The sequence below is a fragment of the Carcharhinus amblyrhynchos genome, chromosome 14 (assembly GCF_965287045.1).
Source record: "Carcharhinus amblyrhynchos chromosome 14, sCarAmb.v2.hapA, whole genome shotgun sequence".
In the NCBI taxonomy this organism is placed as follows: domain Eukaryota; kingdom Metazoa; phylum Chordata; class Chondrichthyes; order Carcharhiniformes; family Carcharhinidae; genus Carcharhinus; species Carcharhinus amblyrhynchos.
In genome coordinates this window covers 28,033,167-28,053,458 of record NC_137337.1, presented here as the reverse complement: position 1 = coordinate 28,053,458, position 20,292 = coordinate 28,033,167, and the positions used below count along the sequence as shown (strand labels likewise).

Here is a 20,292-nt window from a genome sequence, read left to right as displayed (position 1 = left end):
GTCTGGCAATGGTAAATTGCCCCTTAGTGCTCAAAGATGTGTATATTAAGTGGATTAGCCATAGTAAATGTGCAGGGTTAAAGGGATAGAGAGCAGGGGAGCACCTGCATGGAATTCTCTTTTAATGATTTCAAGTGAACTGATAGGGAGGTATTCTTCTAAGAGTGTGAAGTAAATTTATTTTTAATATTCAAACACTGAACAATGAAATAAATGAATTTGGTCTTAGATATTTTGTAGCACAATATCAACATGCTTCATTCCAGTTTAAAAATAAAAAACAGTAAACAGTTAATATAGATTACAATTTAATAGGAACATTGAACCTACACAAGGAAATGTAAACTATGCAAAAGAATGCAGAAAACCTGAAGTTTAGGGGAAAAACTGAAACAAGTCTCTTGGGATGGCTGATAGTGTAATTTTTACATTGTTATTCAAGTTTAATTTACATTATATTACTATCTGTATTCACAATCATTAATCAATTACATATTTAGGGCCAATATAGTAAAGAAAAATATTTCAGAGGTAGTCCCAAAGTTATTGTGAGTACCAGAAAATAGAATGTGAATTCACAGCAATTCAACATAAATCGATCTTACATCAGTGGAAATATTCTCAACCTTGTTGATCATCACCAGTGAACACAAAATGGGCGCTGAATATTTACCGAACTACTACTTCATCAGTTGTCTTGAAGTAAAATGTAAATGAGACATTTTGTATTACCAGTATATATTTTATAATGATGAACAAGACATCACTATGGGTTTATTACACAAAACATTTTATTTCAGAATCTAGCCCCAGGATGATATAAAATGTATTAACATAGTAGATATGTTAATTAGTCTACAAAAATGAATAAAATACAGTACAACAGAACAATCACATTTATATTAACCCAATTTGGGCTTGTACATTTCAAACATTACATTTGCCGATCATAATGATATATATTGTGAAATACATCATTAAGAGTGATATTCGCAAACCTTAAATCAAACTTCCAGCTAAAAATACATTATCATTTCTCTTGGAGTCCAGCTGAAACCCAGAAAGTGATTTTCTTCTGCACTTGAGACAACAATTGACGAGGTAACCATGGAAGCTGATTTTGTAAAATTGTGGAATTTTTGGCAATGCAATCTAAGCACAACCTACAGAGAAAAGAAAAATTCATCAGTCAACATAATCTATATCCTCACACCAAAAATATCACCTAGACTCCGGTCTCAGATTAAAGACAGTCATTAAATATGCTACATAACTTGATACAGAAAATTTGAAGTTTAAAGTTTATTTATTAGTCACAAATAAGGCTTACATTAGCACTTTGATTTGATAGATTTGATCTTCAATAGTTGGAAAGCTGTCCAAGTTTCCTCAAGCTAGAGGAATATAAATACTCAGACCCACTACAGTGCAGAAGGATGCCATTAAGCCTATCAAATCTGCACCGACAATACCCTATCCAGGCCCACCTCTGCCCTATTCCCATAACACCACAGATGTACTCTGCTAATCTCCCTAATCCACACATTTTGGGACACAGAGAGACAATTTCACATGGCCGATCCACTTAATCTGCACATCTTTAGACTGTAGGAGGAAACCAGAGCACCTGGAGGAAACCCACATAGACATGGCGAGTATGTGCAAGCACCACACAGTCAAAGCTGGAATTCAACCCAGATGCCTGGCACTGTGAGGCAACACCGTGAACTACTGAACCACCACTGCCACCCTAATGGTCCTGAATTGTTATCTGTGAAAATGATAGAATCTGGCTCACTTGTGATGACCCCAAGGTCAACCAAATAGCCCTCACAAGGTACAGCCACATGAAGTTTCCATGCATTCCAAAGCATAATCCAATCTGCAGAACAACTTTTGTGGGATGAATAATCCTCCATGTTAGTCTCCCAGAGATAAAAGATGCTCTGAAGTATCCTTCAATTGCTCTCATCAGTTGTGGATGTAATGGTCCAATCAGTTGCTTCCCATGTTACTGCACTGTCCTTAAAACTGTTTTCTAAATCAGGAGGTGGATATAACTGTGTTAATGCTTGCCAGGAAGTGAATGAGTGATAAATGTGCTGAGAGATGCATGGGTGCTCTTGAGTTACTAGCCTCTGATTACTTGGTTTCTTCTCCTACATCTGCAGAAATAAAGAGAAAAAAATGTTAGTAACGTTTTGTCATTACAACTTGACCGCATGCACTCTTTGCGTTTAATGACCGCATTGATTGATGCATGGCATCACTGAGTTCACAACCAAACAAGGTGAAAATTAAAGTAAAAATAAATATGCTACAGATTTTGATTTAGAGTCAAACCTTTTACATTTCCATCTCATGTCTGCTTTTCAAAGTTCTGCTCTTGTACTTCGATGGCCTGCTGTTTAAAAATGGAGATGATGATGCAAGTTGGTTCATCACTTATTCCTCTCCCTCATTATGTACTACCTTTTTCTACGAAAGCAGAAGTGTACATCAAATAGCAAAAGTTGCGACATATATCCTAAAACACTTGTTACAAGAAAGACTGCCACATGCTTCATTCATATACTGTGCACAGAAATAACTGTCAGTGGTTTCATATTAAGATTCATACTAAGAAGTTGACGGGGAGCAAAGAAAATGTTCAGACATCTACGGTGCACCTTAATGGCCAACCATAGGAAGCTGGATAAATAAAGAATGAATGGGTAGAAGGAAACACAAAGCATTAATTAATATTTGTTCTACTATAAAACTATACTGTTGTAGTGCAATCTCCAAGCTTGCCACCTCTGGCAACTACATTGGATGTTTTCTAGCAGATTAATTTAACTTGATTGCCACTTCTCACAAACCATTGATTCTATAGCCACAAAGAAACAGGATGACATTTGTGCTTGTAACAGTCTTTCACCTGGCTTTCCTTTGAAGCAAAGTTCCTACTGCTGGACATTTCTACAACTGCATTAATCGCTAGAATTCTCTTTCTCAAAACTGCCTGATGTAAGCTGACATTAGACAAATTAGCTGAATCCAGAATAATCAAGTTCAGGAGTTCAAACAGGGAACCAGCTAACTATGCACTTTTGGATTTAAGCTGAAGTGTTTGGACCAAATGAAAATGGTTCGTAAAATTTTAAAACAATACAATGCTCATACAGAAGGATGTCTTCATCAGTCAGTTGACCTTTGGGTGCAAAGTGCGTACTTCCAAACAAAAAACTGGATAAACATATCATGCCAGATCTCCACTCATTTTGTTTTCCAACTCTGATCTGAGTTTCATTAATCTAGGAAGTTCACAAATAAATTATTCCAATATGCCAACACACTGAAAAACGGAAAACAGTTATCTTGATCATTGACCATTGAGGGGAGAGTAACTTAGTGTTTTATCATGCGTGTCCAAAATAAAACACTTAAGTTCCTCTCCCCTCAATGGTCAATGATCAAGATACCTGTTTTCCATTTTTCAATTTGGTTAATGTTAACCACATTCTAATAATTCTACAAAATATAAAGTCAAAAGGAAATTTTAACACATTTACCTGAACAGTGAATACGGCTGTGTTTGAAAGATCAGCACATCATTACAGTGACCCTAGTTTTTAAAACAAAGTAGAGATAAGACTTGTAGCACACTTTAAATCATGCCCACTTTCACTAATAAGTCCTGAAAATTGGAACTGTCCAATGGTTTGATAAGAACATAAATAAATTTTATGTTTTATTTGAACTTCTATTATTCAAATTTGTTCTAATATTTCTTGAATTATCCAAGAGTTTAAGAACATAAGAATATAAGAAATAGGAGCAGGAGTAGGCCATCTAGCCCTTCGAGCCTGCCCCGCCATTCAATAAGATCATGGCTGATCTGTCATGGCTCAGTTCCACCTTCCCGCCCTCTCCCCATAACCCTTAATCCCCTCTCTTATCAAAAACCCATCAACCCGCGTCTTAAAAATATTTAGCGAGGCAGCCTCCGCCACTTCAACGGGCAGAGAATTCCAGAGATTCACCACCCTTTGAGTGAAGAAGTTCCTCCTCAACTCCGTTCTAAACCGCCCCCCCTTTATCTTGAGGCTGTGCCCCCTAGTCCTACTGTCTTTTTTGAGTGGGAAGAGTCTCTCCACCTCTATCCTATCCATCCCATTCATCATCTTATACGTCTCAATGAGATCTCCCCTCATTCTTCTAAACTCCAACGAGTACAAGCCTAGTTTATTCAGCCTCTCCTCATAGCTCAACCCCCTCAACTCCGGTATCAGCCTAGCAAACCTCCTCTGCACTCCCTCCAAGGCCAAAATATCTTTGCGCAGGTGCGGCGCCCAAAACTGCACACAGTACTCCAGCTGTGGCCTCACCAATGCCCTATACAGCTGCAGCAAGACCTCCCTACTTTTATATTCAATCCCCCTCGCTATGAAGGCCAGCATCCCATTCGCCTTCCTGACCACCTGCTGCACCTGCAAGCTGGGTTTTTGCGACTCATGCACAAGGACCCGAGGTCCCTCTGCACCATCGCCTGCTGCAGTTTTTCGCCACGTAAGTAATAGTCCTTCCTACCATTATTCCTACCAAAGTGGACCACCTCACACTTGCCAACATTAAATTCCATTTGCCATTTCCCGGCCCATTCGCCCAGCCTATCTAGATCCTTCTGCAGACTCTCCACACCCTCCGCACAATTTGCCGTTCCCCCAATCTTGGTGTCATCAGCAAATTTCGACACCCTACACTCGGTTCCCTCCTCCAGATCATCTATATAAATGGTAAAAAGCTGAGGCCCCAGCACCGACCCCTGGGGCACTCCACTAGTCACCATCCGCCAATCCGAATAGCACCCGTTGACCCCCACTCTCTGCTTCCTATTTGACAACCAATCCTCTATCCACGCTAACACCCTACCCCCAACTCCATGTCCCTCGGCCTTCTGCAATAACCTCTTGCATTTGATTAAAACTACTTTTCTGGTTCCAGGAAATAGAAATAAAGTAGTTTCTCATTTTATTCAGACATATAATTCTATACGAAAAAGCAGCAAATGTTTTATGGGTGTTTAAAAATTGTATTAAATTTTGCTATCTAGAAACTTTATTTCACAATTACTTTTTCCACAGATTTCCAATTTCTAATTTCCACCACCACAATTCTTGAAAGATAATCTGTGTTGTGAATCAATGGTAGAAATTTTTAACCAAGACAGAAGTCGTTTTCCATTTCTAACCATCAAAACATAAATTTACAGGCATTGCTGCTACATTAATCCATGGTTTTCTCCTTGCTGCATGATTCTTACATCCATTGCAACTATAGCGAATAAAACAATTTCTTTCACTCCATCATGATCAAATCAGAGACAAAGTTATGTTATCAGAGTACAATCAAGCTGCTAATGCTACTGAAGGGATAGCTTATCCAAGTTATGTGAGATGCAGAAAATATGTTTAAAAGATGTTATTGTTGCATCAATTTCCAGACTTCCATTAGCCAAGTTATATTAAATAAAAATTCCCACCTTCAGAATGGATAGCACCATCCAATGGGCAGAGGAAACAGGAAAATAAAATGTTTAAACAAAGAAAAGAAGAAAACCTTCACAAATTTCAGTTTGCTATGAATATTCTCTTTGGTAGTCACTCCCATGAGTAGACTTGAGTGTTTTGCGTTGAGTGTACCTACCTACACTCAGTGAAATACTAGGATTTTTAAGGGGCTTGATAGGGTAAATGCTGAGAGGATGTTTCCCCTCATGGGAAAGCCTAGGATTAGAGGAAAGAGTCACAGAATAAAGGGGTGCTATTTTAAGACTGGGGTGAGGCATTTATTCTTAGAGGATTGAGTGTCTTTGGAACAGCCTGCCACAGAGCACTGTGGGGGCAGAGTTCTGTGTACTTAAGGCTGAGATAGATTTTTGATCAGTAAGGGAATGAAGGGTTATGGGCAGTAAAATGGATGTGAAGAATGTTCGATCAGCCATGATTCTGTTGAATGGCAGAACAGGCTTGAGGGCCTTCTCCTGTTCCTATTTCTTATGGTCCTACCCTATATCTAAATATTTAATCATGTAACCCAATAATAAGATCCTGATGTGACGAAAATTGAAATACAGAGCACACTCCCAATCTTTCTGAAGAGAGTGCAAACACAGGTAAGGGGCAGCTAATTTATCTTACAAACATCAAGTCAATATACAGAATAATATGTTATCAAATATCACAGATTCAACTGACCACCGACTCCTTCAAAAAGACAACAAAATGTCAAACTTTCACTAACAGGTTAAGTTACTTTTCCTAACTTGCCTTCTGGTTCCTGATCAGTTCTGAGCTCAAAATGAATGAATTTTGTTTATGGACCAGCTTTCTCTGCTGCTCTAGATGGCTGTTCAATCTCACATCATTGTCTTTTTTTCCCACATATATTCATAGCCTTCCCCTCTGACATCCTTCATGTTCAGCGATATCACAGTGGATCTGTCATTAAAACCTTTCATCCTACCTTAGGGCATTGGTCTCAGGCAACCATCTCTTACTTCAAATGAATTGCAGGGAACCTGGTTTAATAGGCATGGGATGAGATATCTTACTCACTGTTTCCAATACAAGGTAGACAATGAGCTACAAAATTCCACAAACCAACTCATCTAGCTTGAATACCCATGTTCAAAGATTTCATACTTAAAGGAAATATGCAGTCTTCCTCAAATCCCTTCAATGGTTAAGTTAGAGATTTTCCTTCTTCAGTTTCGCAATTGGGCAATTCTATCTCAATCTACAATGGACTCAACTTTGCAAAGTAATTTTAAAATTTAAAAAGTGGAATACATAATAGCTAAATCAGTATTCTTCATCAGAATGGAAGCAAATAGACACAAAACAGTAGACATCCGAAACATCATAAAGGTGTCATCTCACCACATGTACTGACGGATATGCATGCACTTCCAAAACACTTGCTTTTATTTCAATTTCCAGCATTTGTAGTTTTTCCATTTATATTTTACTCAAGTAGCTTTTTGAGAGTCGTTCTAATAATTATCAAGACTGAAGAACACCCAGAATTCAAAACATCCAGATTAGGTTCAAGGCATCTCAAAGGCTGTAGCAGAGCTGAATGCCATTTTTTACTAACCTCTTGCATATCTTTTCTCCAATTCAGTTTTACTTGAATTATATTAAACAAAAATCAGATAATTCAGCATACTTACAGAATCATAGGAAAGTAAGTCATCCTTGCTCCCACCAAACACCATCACTTCATATTCCTTTCCCAGACAGGCTGTATGCCACAACCTGCAGAGTTTTTCAACATTAAATATATTAGTGTACAATAATTGTCTAAGTTCTTATTTCATCATTTGATTTTCCAAGTTAACAACAATGTCTAATTTGTTTTGTTTCCTGTGAATTATTTTGGACATTTTTATGAAGGGGATGGCGGAGGTGGTGAATATTATTCCCATTTAAACCATGAAACAATGACAACTTTCCCAAACGTTGACTAAAATATAATCAAATGCTGCTTCTATGTATTACATATTTTCTCAGAAAAGTATTTAACCTCCCCTTTTCACTTTACCCAAGGATTTTCTCCATTGTTCAAACATCCAATCTGCACCTTGCAGGTGGCCCATGAAACAGTTGAAAAATTTGTACACCAAGCCACCATATCTGTTTCTCACAGTTTTAACATTTAGTGTTAAAATCTAACAGAACATTACTATTCTTGATGTCATAAACACAAGGATATTTTGTAAATGGTCAGGGAAATTTAATCAGAATTAATACATGTAAATAGAGAGGTACTCACCTATAGGAGTTAGTCTCAAAAGAAAGCTAATTGCCATATGTCATAGCTATATGCTGCCTGTCTAAAAACAGTCACAGTTGTGTGCTCTTTGAAGAATTTTTAGCCTGATCTTAAATGAATAGTCCCTCTCATGGTCCATATATAAAGAAATCAACTTAACGGCTATTCATCATTCTTTCAATCAAACATGAAAGAATTTAGCATGTAGGCTAAGTGTGGAATACTGAAGAAATAAATCTCACTAAGGTTGCTATGCTGAAGAGGAAAATCACCAAATAGAGTATCTAATCAGAATTGTTATTTAATAATTATAGAGAGTGTATCCTGCAAAAGGTAACTTATATGCAATAAGCATTCAATCAAGGTTAAGAGTGAAATTACCCAGGAAGGATAAACAGAATTTCTATTGTTCTTTATGGTCAGGTCTGGTTTAATGTTTCCTCAAACAAGAATAGGAAAAAGGATATAGGAAATCACACCATTGAAGTATCTTCGCTTTTAAAGCTGTTTGTCAGTCACTTCAAAAAAAGTCCTAAAGTTAAAAACCTCCATCACAACAGAGCCATGTTGAAATACCCTCAGTCCTCAAAACTGAATATCTAAACAGATCCTCTTCCGCTTTAACGTCAAAAGGAAGGATGATAAAAGCCTCGAAGAAACTTGAGTCACCAAATTACATAGGATAAAGTACAAAAGTAGATCTTCAACTCCAAGTTGCAGTAGAATTTATGAGGGCTAGCAGGATAGTACAGTGAGCAAACGCCACCTTACATTTGGTGTACACATTCCATCATTCACTGAAGCAGCTGCCAAAACAAGGAGTACATTGCTGTGTAGTTCTAGCAGAAGAATCGCAGCAAGTTATCCAACCATTATTACAAAGCAGAAATCTTCCTCAACAGATCTGTCAACAAAAAAAATCTGTGGGATAGATAGTTTGAAAAAAAATACCCAACATTCTAAAAAACATTCTCAAAAGGTAAAGATAACTAGGCATCCAGACCAGCCCTCAAGGAAGTTCAAAGAAGCCTGCAAATAACAAACCACCGCCCCCCCCACCCCGACCCAGTACTGCGAAAGAAACAAGGTGGATGTATGTTCCTTGACCCTTTCAAGCTAAATCTCAAAGATTATTGCTAATTAACCTGACATCAACCGTTGTTCTAACATATGCACAAAGCAACTACCTGTTGTACAAGCAAACCACCTCACAAAAGTTATCAACATTTTAAGCCAGCATTGAAGTAAAATAACAAAGAAGAATTTTTACCGTCCACTCTGAATACCTACTTCAAGAGAAAAGGACCAATACTCAGAATCCAGAACAAGTCCTTAAGTACAGCAACAGAATGGAAAGAGGAATGGTGGGTTAAGATGCTCAGAACTCTGACCAAAATAGAAATCTTAATTAAAAATATTTGTTGTTTAAAAAGTCTAATTGTACATCAGATCACCTTCTACTGGGTTAGTCACAGGAAGTATTAGGACCTTTGTGGAAATATTTTTCACAAAAAACTGTATATCTGATGCAGTGGAAGAAGGTCCACAATGTTGCTCCTGGTTTTACTGCCCAGTTGCCAGGGCATGGATCAAATTATTTTCTTTAAAAAGTTACAAGACCAAGCCGAGGCCTGAATATACTAGTACGTATTTCTCCATCAGTTAGCCATCAACTGGGATTTTTTGGGTTGATTAACAAAGCTTCCCATTAGGTCCAGTTGTACTGGTATGATTTTTCATGGTTTCGCTGTTTTGAAACTGCTTGGCTTGTTTGTTTGCCATATTATATTCAAGTGCATCCAAGCACATTGTAGAATCAAGCAACAACCAAGCTGTAAAATACCAGAATTTTCCTTCCATTTTCGCCAGTGGGATCTTCTGGCCCCACTAATAGCAAGCCCCCACCATGGGTTTCCGGTGACATGGGGATACATAGAACAGGAACCCCACTGACAGTGGTGGGAGGGGGCGTGGAGCTCCCCACCTTAGGAGTGTATGTAGAGGCACTTTGGTTTGAAATGGAATTGCAAACTCAAACGTTTTCCATTTGAATTGACATTCATTTTTTGTTTGTTCATGACATTTTGGTGTAACCAGCTTGATATGAGAGATTCTGCCATCATCAGTAGAATGAGTTTAAGAGGTGTCTGCAAGTTCAAGCTTGAGTGCAACAACTGAGCTTCAACAAAAGTGGTGCCACTCTGCATTAAGCATAAGGAATATTTCCTATACTGCCTGTTCTAGATAGTAGATAGCTAGAAATGACAATCCATTGGAAGGAAAAGGACTCTGGTATGAGCAGTGCAAGAAACATTTAGGTGATTCTGAAATTGCCTCAAGCGTATGTATAAAAGATAATTACAATTCTGATAAGAACAGTGATGCAGAGAAAGCAATCAACACCAGCACCATGTCAACATAGAGACAGAAATGGGTGTCGAGAAAAGGCATCTGGTAATATAAGAAACTCCTGTGAACAATGTCAGAGTGAGAGAAAACTTTTCTGTAAGTGACTTGGGGTCCCAAATGTTCTGTTGCCTCCTAGATGTCGAAGGAAAGACACAAACGGGTGGGTAGATAATATTTTTGAAAGGAGGAAGAGCATCCTGAAATCATGGTTCATACTGAATCCAAATGACAAAGAACAAGTTGGCAGTTTTGCAAAGGGAGTTTGAGGAAGAACATATAGTTGGTAATATGCCAAATCAACAAAGGAAAGCAAATGAAAGTCAATACATGGATAGCAAGATGATTCTTAGCACTAGTACTTCAATCCAGTACGAATTGTTACAAATTCAATTTTTAGGTACGTTGTTGTCCAATGGACAAAGGAAAAAAACCTGGTCAGTTAAAATGTGTGGGTTAGGTGAACTCACCATGCTAAATTGCTCCCTTAGTTTCAGGGGGACTTACTACGGTAAATGCATGGGGTTATGGGGAAAGCGCTTAGGTGGGATTGTGGTAGGTGCAGACTAGGTTGAACAGCCTCCTCCTGCACTGTAGGGATTCTATGATTTTATGAAAAATGTTTAAATTTTTTCCTGCTCTTTTGACTGATTGCTTTTGCTGTTATTCATTTAGTAAATGGAAACACAAACAAGAGAAAAAAGTTTGAGAATTTTTTTTATGGATCCATATTCATGGACATGTCAAAAACTGCTGCAAGATATTTTTCCACATGTAAAAGATGTATTAAAATATTCCACTCTCTGGGTACTTCACAACTGAAATATTTTTAATTAGATAGCTCAATGGGCAAATATGGAAACTATACCCACCATTAGAAAGGGCACGACTTGGCTATGGCATTACAATATATTTATATTTGCACTACACTGGAAACCTCAGGATAAAAAAGATTAACCAGAATCCAAATAGTTTTCCCCGTGGCATTCCCTACTCACCACATGCAAAAGAAACTTTAGAGAGAAGCTTCCTGCAGAACACCAATAAAAACATTAACTGAAATGATTGGCACCCTACTGACCTGTCAAATTCCCACTGACCTGGATAAGGACATCAAAAGCCCCAGTAGGATGATACAGTAATGCTCACTTGAAATGTGCAGATTTGATTATGTGTGGGTAAATCAGTCCATAAGACTGAAATTAAGATAAGCCTATTTACAACACAGAATAAACACATTGCTTAATAAGTACCAAACTTCTCAAATTCTAACAGGTACACCACATGAGCTCCAATTGGGCTCAGCACTTGACTAGATAGAGGAAAGAATTAATTAGCCTAGGTTTCATTTTTGGTCAGCATTTGTTAATTAAGTGAGAGAGTGCGATTTGGCCGAGGGCAAGATCCAGCTCGCCTGAGACTGCCCTTAGTGTCTAGGCTCATATGGTTACAAGAATGAAATATCAGAAAACAGCTGATAATTTCAGACAAAGAAAATTAGTGAGAAGAAGAATAAAGCCTAATAGGGAACAGTAATTTCCTTCAAATTTCAATGGACAAATGAGCCTATAGCTAGATAGTTTCTAATATTCTGTAGATAGTCATGTTAAAAACAATGTTTGATCTCCTCATTAAACTGATATCATTATATTCTGTTCATTTCTTTGCCAAACAGATATACAGAAAAATAAAATCTATCTGAACATACTAGTTTTTTTTCATAGGTCACTCAATTATATTTTGTTATCAGTTTCCCCATGGTGATCTGTCCTGATGGGACTGGGAGTGGCCACTGAACACGAACACTAACCCCATTTCTCCACCTCCCCCCCACCCCCCAACCGCTCCCAAGGCACTTGGGGGAGAATAAACTTCCATCAAGATGTGAGATCATAAAAGCAATTTTAAAACAACAGTTCCCTTTATCACTGTATTTATGGAAGAAAACTGTGATTGTGGTCCCCAGTGGCCATGACCATGGCCTCCAAATAATACTGAATTAAAGACTGCTACATTAGACTCAACAGAGCAATAGATATTTACACCGAACAGCAGCTAGTGGACTTCGCAATATTGAGAGTCCACTTGCATTCATGGGAAGATTAAGCGATGATTTCTATCAATTCTTTGCCAGCATGTCTTTAAGGCACCTCAGTGATACAGTGAGCACTGCTGCCTCAGTGGACCTGGGCCAGGAACCCAAGTTCAATTCTGACCTCGGGTCACTGTGTGGAGTTTGCACATTCTTCCCATGCCTGCGTGGGTTTCCTCCAGGTGCTCCAGTTTCCTCCCAGAATCCAAAGATACACAGGTTAGGTTGATTGGCCATGCTAAATCAATCCTAGTGTCAGGGAGGTTAGTGGGGTAAATATGAGGGATTACAGGACTAGGGCCTGGGTGGGATTGTGGTTGGTGCAGACTCGATGGGCCGGATGGCCTCCTTCTGCACTGTAGGGATTCTATTTTGTGACTTGCTTCTCAGAAAAAGCAATTCCATGGCAACACTTCGGCTGTGATGCCATCACGACAGAATCTCAGAAAACAAAAAGGGGGGGGGGGGGGGGGTGATTGTGATCTTGTTCTTGTCTAACCTCTGCCATTTTCACATGGATTGAATGCCATTCATGAAAGCCTAGATGACTTTACTGAGCTTTTAAAGTCTTGGCTCCTTGACATTAAGGATTGTAATTAAAATTCTAAGCAATGTATAATAAAAATAAAAAGAAACAAATTGGGCCATAACAAACAGCTTTTTGTTACAGAATCCAAATTTCAAACCAGATTCAAAATAAGTGCCACCATATAGGAAGAGATGAGGACAAGGATAAATGGTTAAGCCAGCAATAAAAAACTGATGCATCACTACAACAATGTAGGAAAGTAACAGCAACAAAAATTGACAAGGTTGACTGGACAGCAGAATACTCAAACATGGGAAGGAAAGTTATGTCAATTTGGTTTAAAAGTCTTTAAAAGGGACTTGCATCTTTTTCCCACCTACTCGCACTTAATTCGTGGAGTGTAAACAAATGATGTGGTTCTACTGAATCAGCCTTTCATTCAGTTGTGAAATAAAAAGAGAACAAAATCCAAGCAATCTAAATCACCTAGGATAATTGTCCAACTTTTAAATATTCTAAAGCTGAAATTGACATACTGAAGATATTTTATATCATCACATATTCCTGCCGGAATAGAGAATTTTTTTAGGGCACATTTTTGATATTTATATTAACTTTTAAATGAAGGGATCTAAAAAAGGCAAAATATAGTTATGACATTCCTTTCTTATTATAAACTAAATCTAGTATATTAAACTTTCTATGTGTGACCAGTGCAACCCTGTACAATTCATTTTTCTGATAATCCATCAATGAAAAGTAATCTAAGCAATATAACCAAGTAATATAATCTGAAATCATGCATAGCACTCTTAAACTGATCTGCTACAACAATCACCCTACTTTAACTACACATTTTACGATTATAAATTTTCCCACCTTGTAATGAGCTACGAAGCAGTCTACATTTCCTTTCCCTGCACTCTGCATCTGCCTTTGCTTTCCTCACCTCATCAAAACCTTTGTCTCATGACTTGCTGTTGGTAAACTCCTGCCTGGTCTGCTTCACCGTAGAACATGGAGTAGACTTTCCTGACTCGAGCTTGTTGAAATCCTAGCTTGCAACCTGATGCTTTTTTTTTGTACAGACTGTAACAGTGCTCTATTACGCTTGGTAGCTGCTAATCTAAAACGGTGCAAAATGTCACTGCTGTACCTAGTATAAATTCTATTACAGAATGTTTCAATTATTTATTCATATAACATACGATGGGAATTTTTAAATAAAAGCCAAATCACAATACAAAAACACTCAATAGTACAGTATATACAGAAACTTTAATTGTAAAGTTAAACATGCTAGGGCTGCATTTACAAACCTCATATCAACAGTAATAAAGATATAGAAATCATTCAAGCTGCAGAAATATGTACAGTTCATCAAGTACTGCTCTAATTTAAGTGCCCAATCTGCAAACATTTAATTCATACATCTATTTCAGGGCAAGACCAGCTTGATTTTTAATGTTCAAAATTTTCTTTTTTTTGGCTTGATATTAATTCACTGTAACATTAAGCCGTGAATATATTCCTCTGAATGAAAAATGGGAGAATGCCTTTTGTTTCATTAAAAAGATACTCAATTACTGGTTAAAGAATTTGTATTCCTAGAAACTGCATATGCCAATAACTTCACAATTTTACTAGTGGATTATTATGCAGAAAATAGTCACTCTCCCATTAATAGACAATTTAGGCTGTAATTCAATAATAAAATACAAGACAAATTTTTTGCCAGAATTAGGAGGTTGTGAAGAAATTCAGCTCCAAACTCATGCCCTGCTCATTTAATTTATCCAAGTTTAATAAGTATTTACAATATATTAATGCATCATATACTGTAACTTTGGTCCCTTCAAATGTTCCTGGTAATATTCTGAAAAGCTTTTAATCCATTATTGCTGCTCCTAACTCAAAGATGAGGTAGATTTGTAACTGGTTACGACATTGATATCAGTTTTAGATCTCAGATGAATATGTTTTAATTTAACAGAGCATTAAAAACCCTCACCATCTGAAATTCAAATTAACATTGTCATGTACCAAACTTAACAAATGTTTTACTAGATACATGACCAAGTACAAAACTATATCATCTTCTTCAGTACTAAAAGCAGCTAATGCTGTATAATCTAAATCTTCATTTTTAGAATGTAGTTGGCAGATGGGAGGGAAATGTAAAAGCAGTACTGGGAGAAATGCTACATTTCTTTTGTTCCATAGAGTTGAAGGTCAAATAGCATAATCTCTCGCATTCATTACCAAAATCCAGAAGTAAATTTCAAAATTGATGCAAATAATTAGTATTTAAATAGGCAATGTCTGCAAATGCATAGTGCCATACAACAATGGTCCTGTGCACATTGATTTTCTAAACAAACCAGCAAATGCTGTTTTAATATTTAGGGATTATGACGTAATGCTAGGTTCCATGTATGAAGTAGTGACTTGGAACATTTCAAGTTGCCCTACTTTAGAAAATAAATTTCTAATGCGAGAAACATGCTTCAATTTATTTACTGACCGATTAAGTGTTTTAAAATTAGAAAAGATTAATTGATTAATAAATGAATAACTCAAAAATAGTGAATATTGCAGATATTCCTCTATTCATTTTTCAGGTTCTATCAAACTTGAATCATGCACAGCCTATGACTGTGGGGAAATCCAGGAACTTGTACGAAGGCTTAACCAATGTTTCCATGAGATATTTTCTAGGCACACAAGAGTAGCTTGATAGCAACTCTCTTTCAGGTCTCTTCTTCTGTGGAAGCTTCTACTCATTATTTCCTCACCCCTAAGCATTGTGGGCTTTTGTTAGACAGAAGGACAAAGGAAATATAGTTTATATCTGGGTATCCTAATCTGGTGGCACAGTAAGGAATTTGATAAACATTGCAAGTGAATTGGTCGAAATAATGATTAATCTATTAGTCCCAAATGAAAGTAAATCTATAAATTATAGAAGGTGAAATTAAACAAAAATTAATTAAAATGAAAAAAATTGAAGTTAAAATTTTTTAACTAGATTTAAAATGACTAGAATCTGCTCATCTTATTTTGCAGTAGTCTTTTTAAAAGAATAGCTGACATTAATCTAGCACTTAAAAGGGGCATTGATCATCTCTCCACATCTTTTGACCACCTAAAAATTTAGAAAACCACATTTCATATTAATCCAATATTTTCTGAATTTTTTGGGGGATCTATTTTTCTACTAAGTGCAACTATCACTTGACAAGGTTTCAAACAGTGAAATTTCTATGTTGCGCCTTTGCTCAACTAATTCAAGTCTCACAAGTGGGAATTTCAACTTGGTCAGGTACTTGCATTTGCTTCGCCCCATTTACTTTTCTATCCCCTAAACATATTGTTTTGTGAACTTGCAGTTTAAATTAAGGGTATTGATGAAATAGGACTTCAAACTAAAAGTTGAGCACAAGATTAGGAAGTAGCATGCAATGGTTTTCCTTTCGCCACCTATCATACCAGCTACAAAATGAATTTCCCATGTTTCTGACAACATAGCCTATTACTGATTTTTCTAACTGGGGGTGAACAAGCTGGAGGCAAAAATTTTTCAATTTTCCCTCCTTCCCTTTAGGGAAGAACCAAGCCCTTTTCACCAAATCTCATCACGACATAAGAGACTGGGAACTCGCCTTGCTTGTAATTGCAGATGCAAGCTGAGCTGTACAGCACCATGTATTGGTCCTTGAATTAAGATTTGTTGTTTCACATTATCAGAATATCTACGCTTTTATTTTTTTCCCCCAAATTAGGTTTTTTTAAATTAGGAATTATAAAAATTAAACTGCTAATGTTTGTATTTCAAACAAACTACTCAGATTTGGTCAGTGCACCTTCAGTGTTAGAAATTCTACATAGGTTTAATTATACAAAACAAAATTTCCTATTTGTTGTAACATACACAAATTGACATAAATGTTACCTTCATAGTCTTCATGTACCTGTCCACTGCCTAAGTACTGAAATATGGCTAAATCTGAGAAAATCCTATTAAATAATAAAAATAACTGAATATTGTTTATGTGCACTATAAACAGTGTTATATTTTTCAGCAGAAACTCTGACTGCCTTATTTTTACCTTGGTCTATTCTTAGGACAATGTTCCAATTGCCTCCATTCAGCAGCTCCAACACTGTATATCCATGCATCACCTGGGAGAGACCATGACAACATGGCTGACTTAAAATGTAATTGTCAATAAAATTGAGTTCATCACTGCTATTAAAAATTTACAACAGTAAGTGGAATAAAATAAATTGAATATTGATTAACTGGAAATTAGATTTCACACTATTTAATGAAACAAAAAATGTACCAAGAAAATCAGTTTGACAGAATCATGTCATCATAAGATATTCTTCTGGTCAAAACTACATGAAGGATGTAAAAACAATGTATAGCCTGGTATCAGAACTGCAAGGGTTATGCCTACCAGAAAGGAATAAACAGTTATGCTGATCAGAATTCACTAAGGAAGGATGGGAGAAGGCTCGGGTACTGCTCATAAATAATGCATGGAATGGTTAACACTTAATAGTAAAAAGAATAGAATTAGTGAAGAGCTTAAAACAAGGTGGTGTTTACAAAATATACACATCAGTAACATGATGTTCAATACACAAGAAACAACAGTGTCTTTACAGTGCAGGAGGCAGCCATTCAGTCCATCAATTTTCCACTGGTTCTCTGAAAGAGCATTCTACTAGTACTACTCCCCTACTTTAGCTCCATAGCTTTCCATGTACTCTCTTTTCAGGTAGCAATCCATTTGATTTCCTTTTTGAATAACTATCTTCCTCGCAGGAAATTCACTCCAAACTCCAACCGAGTTCTGGATGAAAACATTTTTCCTCATCACTTTCACTCTTATCTATGTCCTCTAATTCTTAACGCTCTCTAGAATGGGAATGTTTTTTACTATCTCCTCTATCCTTACCATTCAAAACTTGGAATACCATGAACAAGTCTCTTCATAGCTTTCCTTATTCCATGGAATTTATCCTCATGGCTATAATTTTTATCCCCTTTACTTGAACAAGCCTAAACATCAGAACTATTTAAAAATCCAAACTCTCAAACGTTCTATGGATCCCCCGGTTCCAGAACTGTGTTCCATACATTGTTGGTCCATATATTCATATAATCTTCATCCTCATTCTTAAATAGATGAATTGGCAGCAGCTCAAAAATTAAAAATACAGAAATAAAGGCTCACAGGTGGGGAAAATTTCTCACCTTTAATCTAATTTGAATTTCTAAATTTAATTTTTGTATCGTATGAATTTGAAGAACATGAAAAAGATATGTAGCCCAATCCTTACCAGACATTCTCTAGTTCTGCTGTCATGACATAATTAATGTAACATATTCACATTTACATTATCCATATACCTCAATTTTTTCAAAATCTGAGCAGCTATATCTGCCGATCCAAGAATCTTGTCGACACTTTTGTGAACATTTTCCAGGATGTCAACTTCTCTTAGAAGGTAACTCCCAATATCTTGTGCTAAACATCGCCTTCCAATAAGTGATTTGATGCTTTTATGCTAGTTACTTTTCTTGCAATTAGCATCACAGATCATTTGTGCAAATGAACTGATACACTCTACAACCAGAGTATGACCAGGATTCTCCAACCTCATTTGGCCTGCCACCACTGCAGGAATACAGGAGAATCTGGCACTCAGCCAAAAGTCCATTCACTTCAGCGGGACCAGAGAATCCATCTGGGAGCAAGGTTGGAGAATTCTGGCCTATGTCTTTATCTGTCTAGTATCTAAATATATGCACCAAGCTTCAGAATCGAAGATGAATCCTTGTTATTTTTCATCATATAGAATACATTACATGTCAGTACATGACTTTCTCAAATTGAGAAATAAACTGTATATAAACATTTTCCTGGAGTCTAACTGCTGATTTGTTGAATAGTTAAATAAACAGTATTAATCAAATCAGATATGGTGATGAGGTAATATATGTTGACAGGATAAGTAGGGAGATCACTTATTACTTGGAAGGTGCCAGTTTAGGTGAGGTAGAGGAACAAACAAATCTTGGAGTAAATAAATCAATACTAAAAGTCACATCATATAAAGGCTATATAAAAATCAAACCAAGCAGTAGGTTTTATTTCTAGAGGGATAGAATGTAAGTAGAGAAATTATGCTACACCTTATTAAGCCTTGGTTAGATCATACTTAGGAGTAATGTACAATTCTGGTTGTCATATTTTAAAAAAAGTACATGGGCACTGGGAAGGCTGCAGCGAAGATTTACAAGGATTATGTTAAACATTTGTAGGTATGATTAGCGGGAAATAATTGACAGGCTGATCTCTTTTCTTACGAAAAAGGAGCCTGAGGGGTGATCTTCAAAGGGTATTTAAAATTATGAAAGATTTGTTAAAGAAAGTACAGAAAGAATGCCTCCTCTCATGGGGAAAAAGGAAACCTAGAGTCCTCGCTAAATATTTTTAAGAAGCGGGTTGATGGGTTTTTGATAAGAGAGGGGATTAAGGGTTATGGGGAGAGGGCGGGAAAGTGGAACTGAGCCACGACAGATCAGCCATGATCTTATTGAATGGCGGGGCAGGCTCGAAGGGCCAGATGGCCTAGTCCTGCTCCTATTTCTTATGTTCATTTCTTATGTTCTTAAACCCAATAACAAATTTGGAAGAAACTTCATCGCTCAAAGTTTGGTAAGAATGTTCATTTGCTACCATCACAGAGCGCAGTTGAAACGATTAGTATAAGTGCATTTAAGAGGAAACCAGACAAGTATAAAGGAGAAGGAAACAGATATGATGGTAGATTTAGATGAGAAAAGATGGGAGGAGGCTTTAGTGGAACATAAATTCTGGCATAGGGTGGTTGGGCCAAATTACATTTTTCTGTGCCATATAATTATAGGCTTTATAATGTACTAGGAATACCAATAAAAAAATACACATTTGTATTTAATGTTAAGCTTAGCATTAACATTAAGTTAACCTAAAGTTCCCTAACACAATTTTTCTGATCTGCTTCAGTGTCATAAGCTTCAAAATATCCGGAGATCTCCAGGAATGGTGCTGTCTTGGAGGTTTTTGCACAGTATATTTTCCACAACAGCCCTGTCTCCCTTCCAACTCTGTGATGTGCCCCCCCATGCCTACAGAGAGGTAGGCATGGAACAATGACAGAGGAACTCCAGGGGTTTGAGTAGGAAATGGAGTTGGGAAATGGGAATTGTAGGATAACTGGAGGGAGGTGGGAATGTTGGGGTGATGGAGAGAAAGCAAAGACTACAGGGGATTTGGAGTTCGCTGGACTGTCACTGCAGTGAAATTGTAACCTAAGTCATTACCTTAGAAGAGAAAAGGAAATGGAGAAAAGGGTTTGGCTTCAATAGTATTTTTACCTTTGAATAACA

The 20,292-nt window shown here is 37.0% G+C and overlaps 1 protein-coding gene across 5 annotated transcripts in view; it reads right to left on the bottom strand.

Annotated features, from left to right (window-relative positions):
- Nucleotides 1-232: 232 nt before the first annotated feature.
- The window catches only part of LOC145352522 (kelch domain-containing protein 1), a 53,852-nt gene continuing 33,792 nt past the window's right edge, over nt 233-20,292 (bottom strand). For 2 of the 5 annotated variants that reach the window (XM_080202483.1, XM_080202487.1), the window contains 4 exons: nt 16,955-17,027; nt 7,217-7,301; nt 3,555-3,607; nt 233-1,163 (listed from right to left, as the gene is read on the bottom strand). In XM_080202483.1, the coding sequence (XP_080058609.1) occupies nt 1,031-1,163; nt 3,555-3,607; nt 7,217-7,301; nt 16,955-17,027 (344 nt within the window). In that variant the 3' untranslated portion in view covers nt 233-1,030. Of the gene's footprint in view, nt 1,164-2,136; nt 2,166-2,343; nt 2,479-3,554; nt 3,608-7,216; nt 7,302-16,954; nt 17,028-20,292 lie in introns of those variants that run through there. The other 3 variants (XM_080202484.1, XM_080202485.1, XM_080202486.1) reach the window with 3 other exon arrangements.